A 19,765-nucleotide genomic window follows, 5' to 3' on the forward strand; every position below is an offset into this window, starting at 1 on the left:
GTTCTTTAATTTAGCTGCCACCAGGTGGAAGCACTTCCACTTTGCCTTCGATTCTGGCCCACAGATGGCATAAGCCTCCACTTTCTCTACCGTTGCGCCTTGACTATGCTGGTCTTCACTAAATGACACGTTGTCACATTACAAGTTCTATCTACAGGGGCATTAATGAGACAGTGTCCTTTAGAGAGGCTTTTATAAAGTTGTTTCAATTCATTCGACATCATCTTATTGGGCATTCACTGATAATGTAGTCTAATGTTTGCTCCATTGTATCAAAATCACATTCAGGTCCATGTACAATCCCTTATATCCCAAGGGGTGCTTTGCATTTTGTATGCCTGGTTCTGGTACGGTGGTGTTATTCTGATTCGCCAGTCCTTGAGAGTGTTCAATTAGCTCCCCCAACTTCCTTCAAAATCACAAATAGAAAGTTGGTGGAGCAAGACGCACAGACAATCTCTAACTATATGCAATATTATGCTACAACAGAGTAGCAAAAGGTGGCCATACTATACATATCAAATATCTCCCAGTCAGAGAAAACTATATAAATGCATACTAAGGTACAAAACAAGTAATTTTTCCTTAGGTCCACATACAAAATTGGATAGGGCAGAAAAATCACTCAAAAAACGTTGTGCAATGGCTTGCAGAGTACCTATGGAGTGAGGAAGTTAAAGATAGCAATGAGAATGACACTTCTGTCTTAAAGTGGACAACTATGAGTTTTAACTAACATAGGTTAGTGTATTTAGTATTTTTGTGCAATGGCCACTGTGTCTTTCCACGACAGATATCCAACACAAAATCTACCTTCTAATCCATTTGAAACTGTAACTCTTAACATCAAGCAATGAATAATAAAAGTGATGTATGGCTCTATCACCTTAGTATTACCCCACCAAACTGCTAGGCAGCTCCAAAATGTGTTTTTGGTCCTATTAAAAGACACCCACTGGCAAAGTAGTAATATTTATCAAGTATCGTGAGAACTGAGAGAATTTCAGCAGCATTTTGAACTTCACAAATATTTTACTTTCAAACATTCTGACAACATGCAGCACAAAACTCAAACTTCGATGTCCAAAACAGTCCACTAATTTGGAGCCAGTTGACATCACAAACTTGAGTTAGGATGACTACAATATAATCAATAGTGTTAGTAACATTTCAGGAGACACAATAGTTGTACATCTCATATACCACTTTCATTTCTTATTCGTGTGTGTGTGTGTGTGTGTGTGTGTGTGTGTGTGTGTGTGTGTGTGTGTGTGTGTGTGGCAGGGGGTGGGGAGGGGTGGGGGGTAATATGTTGCTCAAAGGTTGCTTCTAGGAACACACATTCTCAGAATTTTAACACTATATCACAGCATGATGCATAATGACTCTCTTGCAATATCTGTCCATGGAGGTGGACAAGCATCTTCGAGGTGCTCCCGTGCTTGTTAAATGAGGATATGGCAAAATGCATTGCCCTTCTTAGGATCTGCCTTGTCTACTTCCAGACAAACAAGCCATGCCCAAGAATTGGTAGAACAAAGAGTCCATAAGCTACCTCCTTTGTTGGAAAGTTACATCTCATTAAGGTGTTTTCAATTAATCTAAGTCAGGTACCCTTTTATTACTTCAAAGTCGTACTTCAGTATGTTTCATAACTGTGACTATCCCCAATAACTGATAACCAACTGATGTGTCTATATCATAACCGGACAAGTCACAAAATTTACAAAAATGAGTCCAAGTTATCAATTTAAAGTAGAAGTATATCACTATCAGGTGAAACAAGAAAATGTTTCAAACATGGTCATGTCCTCATGTTTCAGAGCACTGTATTCTTGGTTGTGCCAACTCTTGCAGGCAGTGAATTCATAACTAGTCATGTCAAGGAAAGAGCAACAATTTTCATGTCACAACATTTTTTTTAATAACAATGTGACCATACCAGTAGGAAAAATAATTTCTTTTATTTTATTTCTTTGACAACATAATATTTCATCTGTATATTGGCAATGCCAATCTTTTCCACTAATTTCCATATCCATGGGCTTATTACCAAAACTGATGTGAAAGCAATCCTATATCCAAATGAATATGAACAGATGTTATTTAGTTATGGAACCGTTTTTGCTTTGGATGTGGCTTGTGAGTTCAATGAGTTGAAATCTCCTTCGCAAAGACATCTTCCATTAGCTAACACCCAAAGAATTATTATGAAGAAAACAGAATGCACAAAATTCTGTAAATGTAAAAAGTAAAGTATTTTGCAAACATGATATTGGGAAGTCCCAAAGTTGGTGTAAGAAAGAAAAATGCTGGTTGAAATGGTACCTTGCACAGTGATCAAAGGCATTACACTTCTTGTCTCTAAAACAAAAGACACAAAAAAATCTCCCAGAAAAACACTTCGGCCCAACATGGAAAGACATTCAGTCATTGCAATTATATTAACTAGTGAAACAACTTGCACTTTTAATAAGGGTTAAAACACAATCACCAAAGCCTGTGTCAATGGTTCACATAAAAGTCCTGATTTTGTAATCTAAATGAGGACACACTGAAGACTTAAAACAACAATATTACTCAGTAGGTGTTAACAGTGTCTATCATAATAATGATTCTGTTGACATACTTGAATATTTGCACATCATTTTCTGTTTATTGTGTTCAAGATCTAAGTGAACTACAAACTTTTGGTTAAAAAAATCCTATTTCATATTCTCCTCAGTTTTTTGATGTTCTTTTGATATGTTAGTATCCAATTTATATTAAAACGCTTTTTTACTGCTATAAAGAAAATTAATTACAATGGCATTTTATTTTCACTTAACAGCTTTTTTCACAAGGTTCTGGCATTTAAAAAGGATATAGTTTTATAAAGAAAGAATAAAATTATATAAAATTGCAACAAAAATGACCAAAACTTACAACATCAAAAAATTTACTATGAATCATTTTCACAAAACAATAGAACTTAAATGTTAAACCATTAAGGATGTAACTATGAAAGTAAAATGTTTCTGACCATTATCGTTTTGTCTCTAGAGGTTTCTCATCCACACCGAAAAATATGCCTTCAATGATTTGGCTAGTTTTGATACAAGATGCCTCAACCATGTAATCCAACAACAGTTCATCCTTCCAGCTATTTATGCACGATATGTTAAAATTGTTTATATTTCCTCCATGTAACAAGTACACATGCAAGGAAAGCTTCATTCCAGTCACAAATTTTGTCTGGTATTTTATACGTTCATATTCTATTCAATAGGCAAAAGTGTAGAACTATACACTAATGTCTTGTGGAAGTCAAAAAACATTATATCAACCTAGAAACTACCAACCACTGCATTTAGATCTCATGGACAAAGAGCGCAAGTCAAGTTTTGCATGATCACTGTCCGAAGATCCCATGCTGATTCCTGTTGAGGAGACCTTCAGTCTCCAAAAACATAATTTTATGTGAGCACAAAACATCTTCATAGATCTATAACATACTGATATCAGTACTATAAGAGTATAGTTTTGTGCATTTATAAGCTGACCTTTCTTGAAAACAAAAATGACCTGCAACTTTTCATAATCATTAGACAGGGTGCATACGCAGACAAGGAAAAAAAAATCCCATATTTTTCCTCGATTTCCCGGTTAAAAATACATTTTCTCCCGGATGAAAATAACTTTTTCCGTGTTATTAAGTAACAGAATATTTTCCCTCAGAACTGTAAAAGTTATCAATCCTTTGAACGGTTAGGTTTTTATACACTGGTGTAGAATTTCCCGGCACTTTAGAAAACAAAACTCCTTTCGGAAAAATTTTTGATGAGCAGCAACATGTACACTGCATATTTTCGTACTACGAAAGTATAAATTCGAATTCCACCAAACACCACATGTTACTTTCCAAATCATTGTAATCGAGATTGCAATGCACTTTTGTAAGCTAGTCGTAGCTCATGTTACGTGATCCCGCCAGCCAGTGGCAGTGGATATTCAGACCACAGGACACGTGATGTAGTCAGCTAATAGAAACATCACTGTTAAGCAGCACGGATACACAAACAGGAAAAGTTAATGTTTTAAATTAATATACATAGTGTTGCTACAAGTAAAGCAAAGCTTTCACATATAATGTTGATATTTTTTGCGTGTGTTACACTTTAAGATATATCACACAAATGTGCCATAAAATTTTTAGCCAAGTCCAGTGACTTGTCCTTAAAGTTTTCCACAAATGAATTAGGTAACGCAGAGAGAGAGAGAGAGCTTCCCATAGCACTACATCAATTTGCTCATAATAACAACATGATCTTCTGGACTCAAAATACTTCTAAATGGCTCGTCAAACGCTGTGTGATTTAAGAAATTCATCGTACATTCTCGAATATAGTTCAACTTGCGTGAAAGGAAATTTACTTTGAAAGTAACGCTTTTCAAGCCAGCATTAGCAATATTTTCCCGTGACCTGTTAGAAATAGGTTCGTTTCAGTAGTCGTCAGAGAGCGCCAGATAACAGGTGCCACCACGCTTTGGCAGCTGCTATGACACAGGAAGCCCTGTGTTCGTACGTGTTGAACATTAAAAGATTTTACATTATGTCATAAAAGAAAAAATACATCAGAGGATGTTCATGCCAAATTCAGAAGAATGCAAAATCCCCAAAACTGGATAACTTTCACCGAAGCTCGAAATTTAGTGGAGACATCAATGCGAGATGCTTTTAACAGTTTCCACAATGAAATATTGTCTCAAAATATGGTACAAAACCCAGAGAGATTCTGGTGGTAAGTAAAGTACACCAGCGGCAAAAAACATTCAATACTGTCCCTGTGCGATAGCGATGGAAATGTTGCTGATGGTCGGCCGCTGTGGCCAAGTGGTTCTAGACACTTCAGTCAGGAACTGCACGACTGCTACGGTCACAGGTTCGAATCCTGCCTCGGTCATGGATGTGTGTGATGTCTTTAAGTTAGTTAGGTTTAAGTAGTTCTAAGTCTAGGGGACTGATGACCTCAGATGTTAAGTCCCATAGTGCTCAGAGCCATTTGAACCATTTGAGAGCAGTAAACGAAGAGGAAACAGCAAAATCACTAAATGTAAGCATGGGTCACGTGGAGACTACACACTTCCTCACTATAACTAAGTCTGCTCTGCACATCAGCCCCAGATCTACAATATTTCCAAACCGGGGCAATACTAAGATAGTGGTGCCCCTGGGCCCTCCCAGTGGGCACATCTTTCTGAAGAGCCTGATACATAAAACATATATGTTCAAGGAAATGTAAGACATGTTATTTTGTCTTAAGTGTGCCAGAGTGCAGTGCCTCTTCATACAGCATTCTTCTATCGCATGTCACTCTATTTCGCTCTGTGGGATTGAAAATTGTATATTTTGTACTGGATGCCATCAAACTATATTCAGGACAGTGGAAATTAAAATTTCATGAGGTGCCTCTCCTGCTTCCAGTTGCCCGGTTTGACATTATGCCCTCCTCTCTCTCTCTCTCTCTCTCTCTCTCTCTCTCTCTCTCTCTCTCTCTCTCTCTCTCTCATTTTTTTTTTTTTAAAAAAAAACCTTGCAGTTAATACTGGATGGGATTATTTGTAATCTGAGAACAAGAACTCTTCAGAAAATTTGCACTCTTTATTGCCTGTTAACTAATAACTTTCTGTTTTGGGTGACAAAATTAAATATAGGATACATAAAATCAGTAAAGACAAGAGACAAACAATACAGTACAAATTTCTTCGATCCTTAGAGCTCCTAGCATTGTTTTCTCTCTAACCTTCCTACAGCTTTATTACATGGCGTGCTTTCTTTCTGCGAAAGAATCTATTATCTCATTAAATTTGTCAAATGTTTCTACATGAAACATCGAAATATCATTGTCTAATACTGCTTAAGCTACTAATACAAATAGTACCCAAGACTGGCGTGGTTTCTCGGTTTGATTAAGTCTATTTTGTCAATGTCTTCTAGATAAAACAATATAGGTCTTTCTAACACTGCAGAAATTGTAACACACACCAAATAAACGAGACTGTTTTGGCACAAATGGTCATTTTTATAACATGGCAGATTATATTTCACGAAGACCGACATAAAATGCCTATTAGGCCTACTGCAAGCAAAAAGCTTTCACATTTCATTCATATGCTCCAGTTTCGCGAGCATGAAATTGAAAAGTAGTAGTACGAGATTTTTATATAAATATAAATATTCTTCCCTAATTTGTGTGATGTCCCAGTTTCTTCTCCTTCCTTGTTCTAACAAACAATCTTGTCATGATTAATTCTGGAATTATTCCTACCTCTGTCAAAACTTTTTCGCTGGTTAACTTCACTAACCCTGCGAGAATCACCGGTTTAGTTATCCCTGATTATTCTGCGGTTAGGTGTTGTTATGTCCGTACAAACCATTTTCTGCGCTACTTCCACAATAGAACTTAAGCGGCTGCGAGACGGGGACTATACAACTGGTCCTTACTAATTTAGCTATCTGGCCTACAATTTTCTGACAAAATTTCATTTTCCTGGATACACCGAGAAGATAAAACGTAATCTTTCTAACCTGTTATTCCTGTTAGTCACTTATTTCCACTCTGGTAGTCTGAATCTATGGATTTCCCTTGTACTTATAACAAAGCTGATCATTCACAAACCCAATTAACAACATAATCAGACAGTGATTGGCGTTCACTCGTTTGGCTTTATTCCGCTCAATTTGTATAGCCCAGTCCCCTTTTGCCTGCAGGAAAGTTTATTTCTAGATGCAACAAGGATTCCCCTGACACAGATATCACATACACTATGCACATATTCAAAAATCAATTTATGATTACGATTATTATTATTATTATTATTTACTATGGGACCAAACTGCTGATGTCATCGGTCCCTAGGATTACAAACTACTTAATCTAACTTACGCTAAGGACAACACATACACTCACGCCCGTGAGAGGATTCGAACCTCTGATGGGGGGATCCGCACAAACCGTAACAAATTGCCTTACACCGTATGGCTACCCCGCCCGGCTTATGATTCATTCAGAAATCAACTTACAGAGTTAAAACTAACAGGGATCCGCTGGATGCTAGGTGCTTTGTGAAACAAAGTTTCTTCTTCTCAAGAATATAAGAATATGAATTTGACCCCGCCCCCCCCTCCCCTCTCTCTCTCATAGATTTGGGCTTGCTGCACATGCATGAATCTGGCAGCTTGGGCGTGGCAGTAAAATTTTTCCCGGTTGCATCTAGCTGCTTGCTGCGACTGCTACATAGCAAACAGCCATATTTCTGTAGCCAGAAACGGGAGAAGGTACTACTCACACGTCACTCAACTGCACATGCGCATGAGCCCACTCGTAAATGCTAAAATGAATCTAATGTAAACAGTTGTGATGTCACACTCATCAGAGGCAATTTGTTGTTATGAAGCATTGCATAGCCTTCCTAAAGCCTTCGACACATTTTGCTGTTGGCAAACGCTTGTATGAGCACTGTGTTTTGTTGTGGTATATGGCACATTTCCTTTGCAATTTATGTTTTCTTTTCTTTTCTTTTCTTGTTCCGTTTTACTGTTACAGCACTATTCTGCAGTAGCGGGACACAGTAATATTCTTTGTTAGAGTATTGATTCTTACCAGTCAAAATTCCAAAAAATTAACTCAAAACTAAAACAACAACAAATTCCCAGAATTCTAAAAAATTCCAGGTTTTTTCCCGGTTTTCTCCTGGATGAAAAACTTCCCGGGTTTTCCCGGATCTCGCGGTTGTCCCGGGTCGCATACACCCTGCTTAGAACATTTACTTGCTACAGAAACTGACAATAAACTGCTGCTGTAAGAGGAGAAAGTTCTTTTGCTTAATCTATATATGATTTTACATATATGCCATAAGCTCCAATTACATTACCTGTATTGACAAAATTTAGTTTATTGTCTATTACACAATTATTTCTCTCTGTACCTATCAGATCAGTACTCATATAATGAATCACATCAGTACTCATATAATGACAGACAGGAGGAACTGTAGTATGATCTTCCCAAAGAAACAATTCTGGAAGATGGTATCAAAAATTTTGTCCTTGTCTGTGCTGTCATCCATTTTGATACTAGTTAGCTGATACATGAATTTAAAATGTTTACTGACTTATGCAAGGCCAAAATTCTTATGAATTCTTGTCAGATTAGGGACAGACTGTTACCTGCTAATTCATTGAACTCTTCTATTTTTGTTCTCCTCATACTCACTTTGGATTTGTTCAGCTGTTGTTTGACAAGAAGACTTTGGTCCTGTTTGAATTTGTGATGAACCTCTCTCTGCTTCTGTAGCAACATTTTAACATGACTACTGAACCAGGATAGGTATCTCTCATCACTCACAATCTTGCTGAAGTGTGCTGTACAATACTGTTGAGTTTTATTAATTGATATTCCATACCTACACTGCTTGAGATGAATGTTTGATGCTGACTACTCAGGTAATCTGTCATCCTTTTTTGTTGCATTTGCTCAGGAGAAAAATTTTCCTGCCTTTCTTCAAATTTCTTTTAATGCGTATAGTTATTGATGCTATAATAGCCATATTGTCATCAATTCAATTCTCTATGTTTAGTGAATCACAAAGTTTGTGATCCCTTGGCAATCAGATCTCAGAAATTACTCTTAAGGGTCAGTTCTCTAACTGTTCAAGATAATTTCTGTATAAGACATTTAGTACAATATCACATAAGTCCCTGTTTCTACCACTTGTTCATATCACGAGCCTTTAAGCTACAAGTCGGTATTTGCCACAGCACGAGCAGAAAATTTATTTGTGATATACCCTAATTTTTTCCTAAAATGTTGTCATTATGGCTTCTGAGGAACACGGTCTATAAAAGCATCATATTAACATAACAATGTACATTTTCACAGCGACAGACTTGAATGACTGCTTCACGGAGTTCTTTCCATATCAGGTATGTATTCAACCACAGCTTTCACCAACTTTTTCTGACGTCACAGTGAGGAGTTATCCGTAGGCAATGTAGTACTTCATTTATTTGTTCTTATGACTGCCATAGTAGCTACACTGCTCAGTCAATAAGAATGCTGCACAGAACATGCACCTACCTACTGGGATTCTGGATTCTGTCATCAGAGAAGCCACTGGGATCAGAATGTGTAACAATTACTTTAACCAGGACACTGGATATACCTCAGTGGTGCATGAAAATGGGTGCTTGATGCTGAAATGCAACAGTAAAATCTGCTGAGTCATCCACCATCTAAATAAATCACAATCACTACCAATGTTTTTCCATCACAGACATCTGACATAACCTCAGGTAGAATAAGGAAGCTCTGCGACTTTGTGAGATCTTCTTGACATAATTCAGTTAAATAAATCAAGTACTGCACAGCCTATGGGTAACTTCTAATGATGATGATGATGATGATGATGGAGAAGCTTGAGACTAAATACATATCTTATACAGCATCTCTCCAATAACATCTCTAGATACTGTGTGTGTGTGATGATTACTACTGATAAATTAGATTAATCCTGTGGTATTACCAGGAACACTCCTGACATTTATTAACAGTGAAATTACTTTTTTGTGCTTAGAATGAACTTGACCTATTAAGTGTGCCATTCAGTTCTTTGTGGCACATCATAACAGTGGTGTCATCATTGATAACATTTGGACTGGAATCAACTACAGGTAACAGATATATACTACCTACACCTGGAATAGTTTGGGAACAAACATAATTCTAATACTAACATATCTTCAAGACAATGAAGAAGATTACATTCTTTATCATTTATCTTCAACCTGAAACACAGTGAATACTTGGACATCACAATGTTACAGCACTATTATATACTACAGCCTTCCTAAACTGGTATGTGAAAGAAAGGCATCGTCTAGGATTAGATTTTTCCACTGACTCTGATCATTTAACAACAGCCAAAGTAGCTTCTAATGTTGAGCTCAGGATCGCACAGTATATACCACATTGTTTATTGCACACCGATAAGGGTTGAGTTCCTAAAGAAAATATTTGTGATCTATGAAGATGAAAATGATTGATTAATTTTGAACACAATAATGAAACACTGCTTAAGGCTGCTACATCAAAGGCTCTCAATTTGTGACATGACTTTCACCTCCACTGTTAAATAAATACACAGCACCTACTAAGAAGGAAAAGAGGGGGAGGGGGGGGGGGGTTAAATACATATTGTCAAATAAACAATATATGCAACAATGACAGAATATTTCAATTTGGAAATCTGCAGCAAATACTTCACAATTAAGACACAATTATTTGATAAATTAATAAAGGAGGAGGGGGACTAAGCTAAAACATACAACATGGGAATACTAATAACTAATTACATCAAATGTACTGTGTAAATGTATATACAAATATACTTACTTCTTTTGACTTTGATATCTTGCATCCATTTATTAAGTTTTCTGGGTACTGGAAAGCTGTTCCCACACGCTTGCGAAACTGTGGAGGAGACTCGCCTGGTTCTAATGGTATCTCAGGAGGAAGAACTCCTGTTAATTCAGCTTCTTTAATACACAGCTCCTTCAATTCTTGAGTGCAGTCCTGCAGTTTCAGCTCTATTGAATTCTTGCGTGATTCTAAAGAGGCCATTAACTCTCTGTGGCTACTTTGCTGTGCATCCAGACTTTCACCATCTACACAGCCAAGAGCAAACATAATAGTATAATTGTATACTTAATCTAAATGTCTACATTATTAAATTGTGCATAATAAAAAATTAACTTTTTTAAAAAAATCTACTGTAAATAAATATCTCCAGTTCTCAACAATGACACTCAATGCCACAGACGACAAGATGAACATGTGTCACTACAATACGAAATGAAAACAGACAAGCATTCAACTGCAGCTAATTGATGGGTGGCACAGGCTGATATGTGTAATAGATCTAAACATTTCACTTGCTTTTCTGCAGTTGTGGAAAACCACTGTGTGTGTGTGTGTGTGTGTGTGTGTGGTAGCAGCAGCAGGAGTAGTAGTAGAAAATGGACAATAAATTGTTTGAAAGCTAGAACAATGTTCTAAGCAGTTACGTGCATTTATGTTCCATCCATCATCCAGGTAGAGGAAAGTGGCTCTTTCCCCTCATTACAAGAGAATCAGAAGATAACTTACAGAAGTCAATCCACAAACTGGAAATAACAAAAAAGGTAATTTTGAAATATTTATGCATAAAATTAAGATACAAATATCCACTGGTAAACAACTGACAACAGCAAAAATATTCATAGGAGACAAACTTGTGGAACACATCAATGTTTTTAAATGCCTTGGTTGTAGTTTAAGCTTTAAACAGCTCCAGTGAGACTGACCCCAAAATTAAATCCTATTCTAGTTTACATGGCACAATTAAAAGAACCTGAGTTGCAAAACCAATGTTTAATCAATGATGAGATTTTATAGAACCACATCAGTACCTCTAACTCCTGTACAGAGCATAGAGCTGGATGCAACAAAATTGAAAAATCCAGGCAGCAGAAATTAGGCTTCAACACTCAGTCATAGGATAGTGACCTGATAAACTGCTCAGTATCCAAGTAGTCAACAAAAAAATGCAGAGCTGGAATTCTGAATGCAATAAGTGCTACTTTTATTAAAAATGAGTTATTGCCATGTAAATGAGCTGTGTGTCAATTCCAGTTCCCTTCTAAAAGTGCTATGTCATCTTCCTGCTGCAACTAGTTGAAATGGCTACACATGGCTCTTGGTGTATGTTCATGCTGTTTGGAAGCTGTAGCACTATTTGCCTGTCACCTAATGTGTGAAGTTACGCACATCTCTCATTTCCACTCAACATGTCTACAATGGACATAGATTGAGTAGCTACTAGTAACATGATTTTTAAATCTTAATGGAAAATTATGAGTCTTAGGAAACAACAACACAATTCAAGAATTAGTGGTGAAAGTTATCATAACTTCATAACTACAGAAATGTTGATAAGCAAGAAAAGAAATTACCATCATCTGCAGTAATACATCATTAAGTTTTAATAAGTAATCTTTTGAGGTAACTAATCTTGATATGTAGACTGTCATACAGTCATCTGAAATAGTATGTGGGGAACAATAAATATATGTCAACTAGGAAGAAGTAATTTCACAGTGTGAATACAGTTCCTGTTACGCCATTTAGAGAAAACAAAGAGAATGTGCACGTCAATGAGAAAAATCGCCCAACTATACTGTAACTAACCACCTCTAAAACCGTATTTTGCACCAACTGCATATCTGAAAATGTGTTTTAGCTTAGATTCAAGTGCAGAAGGCAATGAAAGAATAAGTCTTCTGAAACAATAAAAACACTGTGTCAACTAAAGTAATTGTCAAGTAATGTACAATCACAGTGTTTTTTACTTTCAGGTTATATGTAGCTGCCAATATCAATGCAAGGACATCACTTTTAATATTATGAAGGCTCTCTTTCATGCATTTCACAAGCAAGATATGAACAGTCATGGTAGCTACTTACTTGGCTCATTGCAAGTATTGCCATTTGCAAGATATTGAAATGCCTCATATACTGAGCCTACCAAGAGTCAAAGTTAATGTTTTATAAGCTTAATTGTTCCAGATGAAAATGAAAATCATTTAAGGCTATGCAAGAAGACTTTTATGGACATTTTTGGAATTACTACAAAGCTAACTGAAACCCTGGTGAATAGGAAAAGAGAAGGAAAACACAGAAGCAGTATTTGAGTTGCGATTTAAATATGGAAAGGCTTGGAAGGCATTTCTGATCAAATACCCTAAATGGTAAGGTGACATATAAGTTTTATTGCAGGTTTCTCCACAATGGCTTTCCTCAACTTTCCTTTCAGAAATCTCATGTAGACACTTGCAAAGGCTGTGACTGCTACAATATAGCCATGAAAAATAGAGACACAGCTGAAGCTGCTTCAGCAAAATTAAAATTGGAACTACACCATCAAAAAGTTGAAGCAGCTTTCAATGCCATGAAAAGTGCCAGTATTGCCTCAACATTACTTGACAGCAATATATGCAATATAATCATGGACATACAGAAATTGTTTCAGCTACCTAAACTCACACATCTAAATATGTATTCCTCTTGACAACAACAATTTATACAATTTCAATGATGAAGGAAAAGATAGATTGCTTCTTATCGTAAATAAGGCACGTTAAGTTGCAGTAAGGCACAATTAAAAGACACTTATATAAAACTTTCCACCATAGCCTTCATCAGCAAAAGAGAAACACACACCATTCACACACATAAGCAAGCACACCTCGTGCATATGTCAACAGCCAACTCCGGCAGCTCAAGCCAGAATGTTGTTCATACAATTTCGGCATTCATGTTTGCAATACTGGAGATGTGATAATGTGTGTTTGGCATGATGGAGAGTCCTCTCGAGGTGGAAACTAGACGGAATCTTATGTGCTTCAAGTTGTTGTTGACCCTGACAGTCCTTTAACACAAAAAAGAACTGTGTGTTTGGTGTGATAATTGTTGAAGGAACATTTTAAAAAATGCACGATCTTATTCCTCTACATGTTTCTGGTCAGTGCAGGACTGTTTAAAAGAATCAATCACAAATTTTTAGTGGTTGGGCACAGTTTCTCTTCTTCCGACCAAGATTTTGCACTGGTTGAGAAGTGCTGGGGCAAAATAACAAAGTGTGAAGTTCCAGCTAAAGTTGTCCGAGTGCATGGCCAATGTGGCCTTTTACAACTGTAAAAATGATGGGAAAGATTATTGACTTTATAAAGTACCTGCAAAAGTTACTGACACCAACAAGTTGAAGATATCAGGATTAGTATGGCTATGAGTAGATAGCGACAATCCCTGGTGTCGTGAAATACAAGAAAGACTTCAATAAAATGAAAATGTGGTCACACTATAATGTTTTGAAGAAAGATTGTAGATTATTTGACATACTGTCCACTGAGTTGAGTTGGTTGGTTGGATTAAAAAAGGGGGAGAGGAACCAAACTACGAGGTCATCAGTCCCTTGTTCTGAATAAAACACTGCCACAAGTGTGAGAATAAAATAAACAAGACTGACAACTCAAAATGGAATGAAAGGAAAAATCACAATAATCATGAAGGGCAACTAACATGTAAATGGACAAAAGGGGACAAGAAAACCACAGGAACGCAAGAAACAGGATGAAGAGATTAAAACAGCAAAGCAGATTACCATGGCTGGCAGACCACGAGAATAAAAAAGGAGATGCCTGCAACACATTAAAACCTCCACCCTATACGCACTATGGTGTTGCCAGATAAAAGTAGCGGCAACGAGTCTGCTAACCCAAGATTTTGTCGTTGGGCAGTAAAAGCGGGACAGTGAACCGGAATATGGGCCACTGTCAACCAGGCCCAGCATCGACACTCAGGCAGGTCTTTACGGCGCAGGAGGTAACCGTGGGTTGCCCAAGTGTGGCCAATGCGGAGCCAGCAAAAGACAACTAATTCCCTGCGAGAGGCCCACATGGAAGTCTTCCACACATTTGTAGTCTCCATAATGCCACGCAGTTTGTTGTGTGTACTGTTATGCCATTCCGTCTCCCAAAGCCGAAAAAACCCTACGGCATAAGTCAGAACGCAGGTCAGGTTCAGAGATGCCCGTCACCAGAAGTGGTTTCCGCATAGCCTGTTTGGCCAGCCTGTCACCGAGTTCATTGCCTGGGATGCCGACGTGTCCTGGGGTCCAGACAAACACCACTGAATGATAGGACCAGTCCAGGGCAAAAATGGACTCCTGGATGGACGCTACCAAAGGATGGCAAGGGTAGCACTGATCAATAGCTTGTAGGCTGCTCAAGGAATCAATGCACAGAAGAAATGATTCCCTGGGACATGAACGGATATACTGAAGTGCACGAGAGATGGCCACCAGCTCTGCAGTGAATACACTGCAGCCATTGGGTAAGGAATGCTGTTCAAAATGGTCTCTTGATGTAGGCGAAGCCAACATGACCATTAGCCATCGAGCTATCAGTGTAAACCACTTCAGAGCCCCTGAATACATCAAGAACCAAGAGGAAGTGACAGCAGAGAGTGCAGGAGTAACTGAGTCCTAAGTGTCATGCGAAAGGTCCAGAAAAATCTGCAGCCTAGGTGTACACCATGGAGGTGTATGCAGATGGACCTGGATGGGAGGTGGTAAAGGGAAGGACTCCAGTTCAGACAGAAGGGATCGCATGTGAACCGCAATCGTTAGCCCTAACCTGGGCCGCCAATGTGGGAGATGAACTGCCACAGGTGGAAAAAGGAGACAGTAATTTTGATGCTCAGAAGAACTACGAATCTGTGTAATTTAACTGGTGAGCAGTTGTGCACATCAGATCTGCAATGGAGGGCCTCCAGCCCAGGACACTGGTCACCGGTCTCGTTCTAAAAGCTCCTGTCGCTAGGCAAACACCAGCAGCTTACAAACAACGTTGGTGAGACTGATTGGCCGATAGCTATCCAAATCAAGCGGGTTTTTACTGGGTTTGAGCACCGGGATGATGGTGCTCTCCCCCCATTGCGATGGAAAGACATCATTACGCCAGATCCGGTTGAAGATGACAATGAAATGGCACTTGTAGTCAGACAAGAGATGTTTAATCATCTGACTGTGGATCCGATCTGGCCCAGCAACTGTGTTGGGACAATGTGCAGGTGCACTGCGGAGCTCCCACTCCGTAAATGGGGCATTATAGGGTTCACTGTGGCGTGTAGTGAACGAGAGGACTTTCCATCTGCCGTTTGAGGGTGCAAAAGGCTAGAGGGGTAGTTCTCCAACACAGAGGCTCAAGCTTGGCAATTGCATTTTCACAGTATATGGCACACCATTGATGGTAACACCAGGGACACCTGTTGGGGGTCTGGTACCCAATAGACATCTTTTGCTCCCGAAGTAGGTGGTACGGGAGCAACAGGGAGAGAAGTGCCCCCCTCAATCAAGGGGGCAGGTGTATCTCCTGGTTCTTAGAGTTGACAGGAATTCGAGGAACTGATGGAGTGACAACTGTTCTTGTGGCAGCGTCATGAGGAAGTTATAGAAACGGGATGTAGGTGCTCAAATTTCCTCTTAGGTCAGTCAGTCCAGGGTCTTATATTCCACGATTTTCCTCTTTTTCTGTAAAATTCTGCAGTCTCGCGAGCAACGTGAATGGTGCTACCCGCAGCTGACACAGATGAGAGGTGGGGCACATGGAGTATCGGGGTGCGACGGACATCCACAATCTCGACAGGTGGGGCCGGAAGTACAGCGGGAAGACATACGGCCAAACTTCCAACACTTAAGTGCTGCATCGGGGAAGGAATATATTGCTTGACGTCATAGCAGTAGACCATCACCTCGACCTTCTCACGCAATCCCTCGGGCCCCAATGGACGCCCCAATGAACAGCTCTAAATTGGCATCCAGTTCGTCACCAGACTGCAAAAGAAGGTCCCTGTGGAATATAATACCTTAGACAATATTTAAACTCTTATGAGACATGATGGTAACAGAAACATTCCCCAACTTGCCACAAGCGAGTAATGCCCGTGACTGGGCAGAGGATGCTGTTTTTATCAAAACTGACCCAGAGCGCATTTTGGACAAGCCCTCCACCTCCCCAAACTTGTTCTCCAAATGCTCCACAAAAAACTGAGACTTCACAAACACGAAAGGTTCTTCAACTCTCGTACATACGAGGTACTGGGGCGCATAAGCTTCACTACCATCTTTAGCCTGACATTCCTCCCATGGTGGAGCCAGGGAGGGGAACAACTTGGGGTCATATTTCTCAGCACTGTAGTTAGACTTTGCCCACTTAAAGACTGCTGGCAACAGACCACCAGCAAGAGATGACATACTAGGCTTCCTGGCATGTCATCCACCCACTACGACCTGGGGCCCTCCCCATGGGTGTCACCCAGCCACAGCAAAGGCCACTCGGCAGGACGGCCACTGCCGGGAGTCCAGACGACCCGGAGTGACGGACATCTACTCCTCGGCATACGTGGGGAGTTAACGGTGCAGGCATCGGCAGAGTGGTCCCTGTGTAGTCAGGGGGCTACAACCGACAGGGTACATTGTGTTCGTGTGGGAGTGATCTAGACGGTTGTAGAACAACAAACTGGTAGCCAAGATAGCAGGAATTATTTTTATTCCACGATTACTGGTTTCGGCGAAACTGAAGCCGCCGTCATTGCATCTTATGAACATTGTTTGCCTCGATGTTGTAACCTGTACGTGTCACAAGATCTGATGACGGTGGCTTTAGTTTCGCCAAAACCGGTAATCGTGGAATAAAAAGAATTCCTGCAATATCGGATACCAGTTTACTGTTTTACAACAGGGTACGTGACGGCCCCACCATAATGGACTGGCTACCGTGCTGGATATGAGGTGCAAAGAAGTCCACGGTTATCATCGGCACAGAAAGTGACACTGCGTAGTGCACGGTGGAAAACGCTCCCAGGAAGGTGTCCTTGCCCAAGAGATGGAGAACGGGTGGGACTGCAATGCGACGACGAGAAAGTGGGCTGAAGATCTCGATGCACCGTATAAGGCATCCTTTCCCAATTGACTCGCTCATCAGGAAAATTTTGAAAAATGGAGGTCAAACCCTACAGGGGACCATCACATAAAGGCCGAAATGTGTGAGACTGCTTTTAGTTGTCTCTTACGACAGGCAGGAATACCTCGGGCCTATTCTAACCCCTGGACCCGCAGGAGTCACTGAGTTAAGATTTGCTGAATGATTAGCAAGAAATCATAGCTTTAAAATAACTTGCTTTCAATGACTGACTATCTTGAAGGAAACAAACAGTTTTATCTTGATATGTGTGCAAAATAAGTGTCACTTTTTATTTTATGGATTTATTATTTCACTGTTTTCAGTATCACAAAATATTGTAATGTGTGTTATCTCTTAGCATTTGATAATGTAACTGAATTGTTCTAAACAACTCCTTACACTTTTTTTCAGGTTACAAGTATTTAGCACATAACTACAGTATCTGTGTTATGGCACATAGCCCTTTTCAATTTTTGAGGACAATTTTGCAAAACGTTATTTCCATTGACTGTAAGAAAACATATCTATAAATATTATAGATTAATTTGAAATGTAACTCAATACAAAATTTTGATAAAATATATCAATCTTGTTCTCTGGTATTTATTATGTTTTTCACTATAACTAAAATCCAGTTTAATGGCACTTACCTATTTTAGAATTTCGATTCTACAAATATTTATTTCTGAGGAGCATGATGGAGAGCACAAATAGATTAACTTTCATAGCACTGTACAACATGCTTTTGACCAGTACATGCCCAGCATAATTGTGAGGGATGGGGAATAGGTTTAATAATGACGTTAGAAAGTTGCTACAGAAGCAAAGAAAGTATAATCAAAGAATTAAGTGACGTCAAAATCTAGTTGACAAACAAAAGCTGAACAAGCTCAAAATGAGCATAAGCAGGGCAATGAGGGAAGAGTTCAATGAACTTTACTTTAAAAGTTCTGTCAACCAATGTGATAAAATCACCTAAGAAGTACTGGTCTTATATAAGTTTATTTGTAGATCAAAATCACGTATTCAGTTCATCAGTGACCATACTGGCAACAAAGCAGAAGATGACAGAGAGAAAATTGAAATACTGAATTTACTCTTCCAAAATGGTTTCTTTGCAGAAGACTGTGATAGGGTTCCTCCTTCCAATCATTGTACAAATGCTGAAATGACAGATTACGGAATAGAAAAGCAATTAAAATAGCTCAACAGAAGCAAAAAATCTAGTCAATATGACATACTTCTGTGATTCTATAGAGATTATGAGAAAAAACTTGCTTCTCTTCTAACAGCAGCATACCACAAATCACTGGAGCAATGAGGGATAACAAATAATTTTTAAAAAAGCACATGTTATTCCTATTTATACATAGAGGGTGGCTGTAATTAAAATTTCGGTACTTGAGACAGTGTAGACAGAAAACTCTTTACAGTATAGGCACCCAACGTTATAGGGTTAATGTACAGACTGTGTGCTGCAGGATTTGTGTTGTTAGTGTCATGACTTGCCATTTACTTGTGAGATAACTCCGCCATTGGCCAATTGTTCCAAACTATGTGGCCACAAAGATTATCAGGTTTGAACTTGTGTTGGATACTAAAATGTGTTGGAGGTTGAAGATGAGCTTAGTAAGGAAGGTAACCAGCATCCCATCTGGGATGTTTTGGGCAGCAGTAGAGCAATCTCTAGTGCAGTTGTGGGCTGCCATGGATGCAGGTGGTCATCACATTGAGGAATGTTTGTAACCTAGAATGTAGACATGGTACGCAATTAACAAACATTACCCTCTTATAAGGAAATTAAAATGTGTTTCTTTCCATAGTTTATTCATTATTTCTCTTCTGCATTTCTTTACATAGGTTTGCATGAAGTTTCATTGTACTATATTCATTTGTTTTTCATGGGATAGTTTAATTGTAATCACCTCATATTACTAAATCAAAGTCTCCTGCTGTATTTTTCTGTCTGTATGTGAAGGCTAAGCTCAGGGACTGATGTAGGGATACTGATACGGTTTTCACTAATGGATAGACTGATTCATAGGGAGGTTTGTGCAGATAATTTGTTACCATTATGCCAGACAAGTCACTGGCCATAGATACTTCGTGTCACCCATGCAAATCTGGGGCAAATCACTAGTTTTCAATAGTGATCATCTGACAGAT

At 38.9% G+C, this 19,765-nt stretch overlaps 1 protein-coding gene across 2 annotated transcripts in view; it reads right to left on the reverse strand.

The window, feature by feature from the left end:
* Window positions 1-19,765, reverse strand: part of LOC126298227 (uncharacterized) — a 142,844-nt gene that overhangs the window by 80,364 nt on the left and 42,715 nt on the right. Inside the window, exon 3 of one of the 2 annotated variants that reach the window (XM_049989532.1) lies at window positions 10,434-10,705. In XM_049989532.1, the coding sequence (XP_049845489.1) occupies window positions 10,434-10,705 (272 nt within the window). Of the gene's footprint in view, window positions 1-10,433; window positions 10,728-19,765 lie in introns of those variants that run through there. The other variant, XM_049989531.1, reaches the window with a different exon arrangement.

This window comes from Schistocerca gregaria, chromosome X, assembly GCF_023897955.1.
Source record: "Schistocerca gregaria isolate iqSchGreg1 chromosome X, iqSchGreg1.2, whole genome shotgun sequence".
Taxonomy (NCBI): domain Eukaryota; kingdom Metazoa; phylum Arthropoda; class Insecta; order Orthoptera; family Acrididae; genus Schistocerca; species Schistocerca gregaria.